The following is an 8332-nucleotide window of genomic DNA, read 5'->3' on the forward strand; positions in this document are numbered from 1 at the left end:
AACTGGTGGAGAGATGGAGCAGGGACCCAATACTAAATATATTCTATAAAATTGTGTTTTATATTAAACTGGGCCTAGTGCATGTATAAAAATAGCTATCCTGTTATTGTGCATTCAATACTAAACAATTCAAATATTACACGGGTTCATATATTCATGTTTTTAATTTAAACGTGCAAGGTACAGGGTGGCCATGCCAATGCCATTTATAAACATACAGCTTACATACAACACTGAGCTATTAAAGTAATTCACAGATTCATGTTTTTATTTTAAACATACATGTAGAAGAGACAGTGAATCCTCAAGCCATCTGTGGATGGCATCATGGCACACATACTCCCACGTTAGTGAGATGTCGGAACCTGATGGGTAGCACACAACTTATCTAACCTTTCACAGATGGAGGTTGTCAGGCAGAGGGTCATATCAGCCTCACAATATGTTGGGTGCAATTTAATGTCTATTTAAAGACATTTAAATTTGTGGGGGGAAATTGGTTGGAAAAATTATAAAAAATGGTCTCAACCAAAATGTCGCGACCCCCCTGCAGTACCTCCGCAGACCCCCTAGGGGTCGCGGACCCCCTGTTGAAGACCTCTGTTGTAGACTATATGAAACCACTCATTCATGTTTGGTACGGCTGTCTTTAGCCACTTTCTGGATAGAGCTGTTTTGCCAGCAACTAGCAGCACCCTCAACATTTAGTTATCTTGCTTTGCACAGTGAAGTTCTTCTAGGTTCTCACTGTAGAAGACTTCAAATGTAAAATACATTCATAACTTGTAAGCTGCCTCCAGGACACTGTGGACACTTTTCCAAAATGGAGCCCCAGACGGACATTCCCCAAAAAGGGAAAGTGGTTTAACACTGCAGTACCACAGGATCTCCAGCAGGCTGTCTGATTGGAGGAGTTATTTGTGCTGGAGAAAAAGCAACACATTTTTTTCCAACTAAATTCTTTCCATGAGGGAGCACTGGACATTCGCCATTGCTGTCTGCAGATCCTGTCCCATTTTTCCTGTGACATTGTGAAATTGCTCTCTGCTTCCTATCTTGCTTAAATAGCCAAAGTATTATCCCATTTTAAGGTTTGAAAAGCTGTATATAATTTAGATACAACTTTTTGGTATATAGCATCTTTATAAGCTTTTTGAAAGAGATCAAGAATTGTCTCTCCTGTATAATTTTCCTTCAGAAAGTTATTTCCAATAACATCTAATTTCAAAATACCTTATTGATCCTGATTTTGAAGATCATGGTTGTCTTTTAAGTCCTGGAAGCTCAAGACTGTACCCTGTATATACTTGTCTAATACTTGTAGCGAATGTGCGGAGGAGGGTGTTATTCTCATTAGTGCATGTGGGTCCATGCGCTGCGCCCACTCCGGCCAGGGGCGGCGCTGTGGTAGCTTGTCATGTTGTTCAGCTCCAGCCTCAGCCGTGTCCATTGAAAGTCGGAAGTTGTTTTCTAGTTAGAGAAACTTTACAAAATGGCAGAAGACAACTCTTATGAGTCCATGCTCTGCGTCAAGCCCGAGGTCCACGTTTACAAGATCCCTCCGCGCGCCTCTAACCGTGGATATCGGTAAGTTGACGTCAGAGGCCGCTTACGTTTGTGACAGACAAGTGTCGGTCAGCAAACCTAACTTAAACGGACATACATCCATTATCGGACAGACTCGTTTGGATGGTGTTTTTTTTTACTTTTCTTCCGTTTCCCCGATTAATGTCGTCGACGCTGAAAGCTAACAAAGTCCGTACACTACACCACAAAGTATTTCGATTGATTCACATGGTTGTTCTGCCGGTTTGTGGCCAACAAGTTCCCCGCTGTTTCCAAAGAAACTTCTCCACTCCATATGCTCACGGGAACCAGACACCATCTCCGACAAACGGCTAACTTGAATCTCAAACCTGTTGTCGTGAAAAACGGTTAACACCAGCATCCCGTGAAAGACGCGAGGGACTTTGCTTATAAAACTATGAAAAGTTCTAAATAGCCGAGCTCGTGCAAAACACCACCGCCAGGGGCCCTAAAAGCGTCAGATTCACCCCATGTCGCTTCTGTCCTTATATTGGTTAAAAGTACGTTCGACCTTTGCACTGCTGAAGCTAAACAACAGGACCGACGGTCAGACTTCATCTCGTAGTCTTCTTTTCTAGTGATGCTCTGTAGTTTCCATTTTGTGTTGATCAAACAAGCTTGTATATGAAGTTGGAAGACATGACAGCTCCCCATAAAACGAAGCCAAAACGTCCCGACCGCCCCCTGGTGGTTGACTATAGTATAGGTCACAAACCCCTCTTGCTTCATTTCAGTAAATGGGACTTCGAAAAATAACACAAAATTCGAAACACACAGCTGATTGTAGCTTGCGATTGGTCGAGTGTGTATCAGTGGTACTTTGATACCGCAGCTCGATCACTACTGTGCAGACTCTGGCACCAAATTACGTCATTGGCACGAGACAACTATTATTTTCATGATTATGGCTTCCAATGCACTTAGGAGAGAAGTTCTTCCTGCAGATTATGACGCAATATGGTGGTTTTATTTCATTGTTAAAGAAGAAGCAACACTGTTAAATCAGCTTTTCTTGTGCATGACAATTACACAAACCACTTTCCTATCCAGATGAGGGTTTTTCTTGTTTCTCTAGTGCTGCTGACTGGAAGTTGGATGAACCTTCATGGAGTGGAAGGATGAAAATCACTGCGAAAGGCAAGATCGCTTTCATAAAGTTAGAAGACAAAAACACAGGTACAATATTGAAAACACTTCTGTTTACTACATGTGATGTTGTTTTCTACATGCAACTCATTGAGAGCCCTTTTATGTATATATCTGGAGCAGGTGCTCTCTACGGAGGCCGCTATTTATTTTAAAGTAGTCCAAACTGTACAAATTCACACCTTTCGAGTTTTGATGACAACTGAAGGCAGCCACAGGTTCTCCTTCATGTTTGGAAAGGGAGGGTGAGGGCTATTCAGCTACAAGATGCCCCTTCACCACTAGATGTCACTAAATTCTACACATTGAACCTTTTTAAAATGTTCTAAGCCTGAAACCAATGGTCAACAGCACAATAGCATTTGCTGCTGTAGTAAACTCTTTAATGGTTTAATCGAATAGAAAGCTATTCAAAGCCACAAGTGACTTCTGAGATTTTCCCATAGAGGCGAATTATTTAAATGAACAAAACAGACAGATTACCTGAAAGCATCTCGCTGTTCTCACAGTTTCACTAATCCATGGGATAAACCTTCATAGTTTCACATTTCCTCCACATTTATCACAATGTGTGTGTTTGTCCTTCAGGAAGATGACAAGCACACAAGAAAGCCTTTTCTCACAACAATAGAAAAAGCTGTGTGAGGCAAGTTGTGCGCTTGTGTCATTAGAGCAGATTCTCTGCCTTGCTTAATTCATGTTAACGGAGAAGACAGTGTCTCACGTAAGTCACAGTGTGATCGAAGTGCCTGTGAAGCAGCCGTTTTACTTGACCACTCAGAAGATACCCCTAAGGCACAATATGGTGTAAATTTGTTCTTTTCAGGAGAGCTGTTTGCACAAGCTCCAGTCGACCAGTATCCAGGTTGTGTGGTTGAATCAGTCACCGACTCCAGCCGGTATTTTGTGATACGGATAGAGGATGGCAATGGTAAGACATTTTCAACAGGATATCAATTCAAAAGAGAATGTAAAGTATGTACAATGTCGCAGAACGCAAACTTATTTATCCAGTTACCCTATTGGTCTTAATGCATAAACGACCCTGATTATAAAGACATCCCATCTTTTTTAAACTAATTTTTTCTAAATAGGAAATATTTTGACCTAATTAAAGCAGGCAGCTGTACTGTGCTTATTGTTTCTTAAATTTGTTATCACTTATATAAACAGCAGAATTAAAAACAAGCCTGTAAATACAACAAACTCTTGTCAGTCTCTCTAAGAATATTTGTGTCACATTTTTTTATTGAAGTTTCAAGTGCATATCAAACTTTATGACGAATTTACAAACATTTTCATTTATATCCCCTCGATTTGTGTCACATTTAGTGTCACATAAAAGTTATGTTAGTATATGTTTATATTGTAGGAATATATTTGTTTTATGAGATGCAAAGTTAGTTTACATCACCTGACGTTTACCTTATTGTCTTTACAATTGCTTTGATTAAAGGACGTCATGCTTTTATTGGTCTGGGCTTTGCTGATCGTGGAGACTCATTTGACTTCAATGTTGCTTTACAAGACCATTTTAAGTAAGTTACTGCCTGTTACATGTGTATTTGTCTTCCCAATGGGTATTTAAACATACAACCTATGAATGATCAAGTCTGTATGACCTGCTACATTTTTCTAGACTCACCTTTTTGTTTTTGTCTAAATGTGTAGTTAATTTCCAACATTTAATCTTAAATGAGTGGATATTATTGAAAGTTGCATAGCATGCATATTTGAATTGTATTCTCTAATTATATTCTATAAAAGTGACTCATTGATTGCAGTTTGCTGACATATGAACTAATTCAAACAAAGACCCTTGGAAAAAATAAAAAACTATGTTAAACAGCAGCAAGCAACGTGACACTATTTTAATAGTCTGTCGTACCATTGCTAAAATGTTTAACCCATTGATCTACAATTTGTTGTGTGGTATCTGCAACTGCAACATCTCTGATTCATTCTAAAGTACCACCTTGAAGTTTAAATTGACCCAAAAATATTTTCTTTCAACTCTACTCTAAAGATGGGTGAAGCAAGAGGGTGAGCTCGCAAAAATGGAAGCTTCTGAGGTCACAGCCCCGAAGCTGGACCTGAGCTTCAAAGAGGGCCAGACAATCAAGATCAGCATTGGGGTGAGCATGTCACCCACACATCACAGGTGGAAGGAGATGACCATAATGCAACAGTATTGATCAGGAAAATGATGATTTAAAGATTTAGAAACTGTTGTAACTCTGTCTACCACAGAACATCAAGAAAAAGGATGCGGGTGGTGTCAAACCGCGGGGGGCGGTTGGAGGTCTGCTCCCACCCCCACCAGGCGTAAAGGCTGGAGGCATGGTGCAACCTCCTGGAGGACAAGAGGCAGTCCCAGCTGTTCAAACTAACACGGGTGATCACCCTGCTATTGTATTAGATAAACATTTTCAAAATCATTACAAGATGTAAATGTCATTCATACTTTATACTTTAATTGTTTTTTCTTTAAATAGACACTCTTTTAGACTTCGGTTCCCAAGTCCCTGCAGCCCAGCCCAGCTCGGACGGTTGGGGGGATTTCACATCGGCAGGTTCCAAGTAAGGTTTTCAGCATCTTTTTCTTCTGTAATGATACATCTCATCCATTTGTCATATGTATCAGTTTTACGTGACTGTTTTTGAGGTATTCCTCTCTCATTATCACTCATCTTCCACCACGTCTCCTCCACAGCTCCAGTAAAGATGCTGTCAAATCAGGATGGGTGCAGTTTAGTTGAGTTGTGAGAAAATGTGCACACACTCAGGTTCCACACATTCCATGGGCCGGACCATTTTGGCAAAAAGAAAAAGAAACTAAAAGAGAGGAACTGTTAGTAAAAACTTGACGTCCGTCACTGCTTTTGTTCTGTAAAGAGTCTGTTTATGTTGACCATAGCCCGCTGACCAACACATTCTGATGGAACAAACAGCTAAATGTACAGAATTTCGACAATATTTTGACAGTATCTTTTCATACTCTATGCTATGCAGTGAGGTTTGTCTTTTGATTTTTAGTCTGGTAGCCTCTAAACTGTCATCGTTAGAGACTCTGCTCTCTCAGAAAAGTGAGGGTACTGATGGTTGAAGTTCAAGGTTGTTTCCTCACACTAACAGGCGCGCGTCCACCGCTTTAAATCAACTGCCCCTTTATTTTATTTCTACTTTCTAGTCAATCTGTCAAAAAACAGATTTGAATCATATCCCTCTATTTTTTCTTCAGCTGTCAGTGTAGAATTTATCTCATTACACCAGCACAACTCATCTCATAATTATCTGAACCATTTGGGAATACACAATGATTTACAATTGAAGTATATATGTTTTGTTTAGCTTGTCTGTGAGTGTGTTAGTGATATTACATTGAAGTTTAATTAGTTAGGCCCCGGGCACAGAATGGTGCACATAACATGGTCCAAACATGCTCGCTGTGCGAACAATTAAATATTTTCTGGGTCTTGCACATTGGCATGGCAAATGGCTCGATTGCACAGTTTAAAAATTCAAAGATCCCTGCCTGAACTTTGCTCTAGATGTATGAAATTCAGGAGATGTGTCTATTAGGCAGAAGCCTCTTGGAGCTGTACGCTATACCCAACAGGAAATTTCCCATTTTGAATTTATCGGTCAAATCTTAGGCTTTTTATTTGCCATTTATACACTCTGTACTTTGATGAATTCGTTGTAGGGAATTAATTTATTCCTCAATTTTGTTCAGTCTAATCCTGATACTTTCATTGTAATCAAATGCAGGGGGTTTTAGTTTCCGGCCGTTGCGCAGTGGGAAATTTAGTTTTTTTTTTTTTTATTTAAAGAAAGTCCAATTGCCCATGTACACTTACTACATACAATAACCTGGATTATTGACAATCGTCAGTCCTTCAACAATCTCTCAACTCCTGAAGAAGGTGGAGAGGCCTGCTGTCAAAGAGGGAAAAAAAGCTGGACGTGGTGCCAGGCTTTTTGTACGGGCGACTTTTCAAAGAGGAAGCAAATCATTTCTGCCTTCTTATAAGAAAAGAAACCATTAGCAACTCACGACAAGTCATTTCTGTAAGGGATATTTCATTGTCCCCAGAAATGATTGTGATAAATGATATTGTAATAATTTTGGAACCAGTTCATACCACTGATGATAATATTATAGCATATTCATAATTGACCTTTCAAAGACCAATGAACTTTGAAGTCTTGAGAAAATTCCGTCTGACATTTGAATTAGAAAATATTCAAATGGAGAAAATAAAATATGATTAAAATAAACCACAAACAACCAAAACAATAATGAAATGGACACTCTGGCTCTGTTAACAAAAGTCCCCTCATTTTCTTCTCCTCAATGCTGTTGACCTCTGATGATTTGTAAAGCCTCTGTCCCCCTGTCTGTGTGGCTGTTAGCCTGGTTGTTCAGCCACCAGATTATCAAGGACCAGAAACAAAACAATTGGGTCTGGCAAGATGCCTTGGTAGTGCCCCCTACTGACCCTGTTGGGTACATTTCTCCTTGATTTATGAAATGTGGTAGACAGATAAATCAGGCAAAAACTTAAAGAATGCCCATTGGCTCCACAATTTTGGATGATGTTTATTTGAAAATGTTAGGGTCATGTCAATTGTAGCTCTCGTATTTACCCTGAGGCCTGTGAATTACCAGGTTTTCTTTTCTTACCCATCCCCAAGTAAAGTCATAATTTGTTCTTATTTTGTCACCTCCCCCCTCTCCTTTGTCTTGGGATTATGGTGAAATTTCATGTGTATAACAGTCAGCACTACTTGTGAATTCTCATTGTTAGTATCTTTGTCTCTTTCTTCCCATTCTGTTGTCAATCTACTTGAAATGTTACACACCGTCCTGTCTCCATTTAAAAAGCAGAAGTTTTGTAGATTAGAAGTAGAATATTGTTTCACCTACACGATCTATCCAAGGAGCGAGGGCCCTTCAATACTCCTCGCACCTTAAACTTTATGTTGATGTTTTAAACCGTCATCAGAAATACAATTTGTCATCACTGTGTTGGGATGGAGTCGTGATCGCCATTTTGTCTGTGATTCAAAGTTTGAAAATGGTTGTCTGTTCATGTTTGTTTACACCCTCCATGTTTTCTCCTCGTGTTTTTTTTTATGTGCCTTTTACCAAATAGAATTTTCCTTTATCTTGTTGATAATTTGCAACAAGAGTTTGATCAAGTGCCTTTCTGAAAAAGATCTACAACTTATAAAATGTTATGTTTCCATGTAAATAAACAGTGAATTTCATTGGATTTTTTGGTGAATGTAAATCAATGTAATAGCTCTGGAATTACAGGATTTAATCTGACTTTGTTTCTTCTCTAAAGCTTATGCCAGATTTTTCCTCTTCACATTTGCAGTATGTTGTCCAACATCAGAGTTTAAAGGTAACCACGGCATCAAATGATAACATGAGGTCAGCATAGAATCATGTTGAAAACTAAAGTTTTAATTTTGTTCAGTTTGATATCTTTTATTTCATAGTCGTATGGTCTATGGTTGTAAAATAATCAGATCATTTAAGTCAGATCAGTTCACTCGAGTCATTTTGGTCAGTTGGAACAAGTCCGAG

The 8332-nt window shown here is 39.2% G+C and overlaps 1 protein-coding gene across 1 annotated transcript; it reads left to right on the forward strand.

The window, feature by feature from the left end:
* Positions 1 to 1414: 1414 nt before the first annotated feature.
* necap2 (NECAP endocytosis associated 2) lies at positions 1415 to 8012 on the forward strand. Its single transcript, XM_053435471.1, has 8 exons — positions 1415 to 1587; positions 2663 to 2763; positions 3560 to 3664; positions 4190 to 4271; positions 4760 to 4868; positions 4984 to 5128; positions 5229 to 5313; positions 5447 to 8012. The coding sequence occupies exons 1-8, from the start codon at positions 1493 to 1495 to the stop codon at positions 5490 to 5492; spliced, it is 768 nt and encodes a 255-aa protein (XP_053291446.1). The 5' UTR covers positions 1415 to 1492; the 3' UTR covers positions 5493 to 8012.
* The last annotated feature ends 320 nt before the right edge of the window (positions 8013 to 8332 follow it).

This window comes from Pleuronectes platessa, chromosome 2 (assembly GCF_947347685.1).
Source record: "Pleuronectes platessa chromosome 2, fPlePla1.1, whole genome shotgun sequence".
Taxonomy (NCBI): Eukaryota; Metazoa; Chordata; class Actinopteri; order Pleuronectiformes; family Pleuronectidae; genus Pleuronectes; species Pleuronectes platessa.

Bases quoted from the DNA above. Each gene is read 5' to 3' on its own strand.
- necap2 (XM_053435471.1), top strand. From the start codon at position 1,493: ATGGCAGAAGACAACTCTTATGAGTCCATGCTCTGCGTCAAGCCCGAG. The intron at 2,764-3,559 runs GTACAATATTGA...TGTTCTTTTCAG, and splicing joins GTTAGAAGACAAAAACACAG to GAGAGCTGTTTGCACAAGCT. The intron at 5,314-5,446 runs GTAAGGTTTTCA...TCTCCTCCACAG, and splicing joins TTCACATCGGCAGGTTCCAA to CTCCAGTAAAGATGCTGTCA.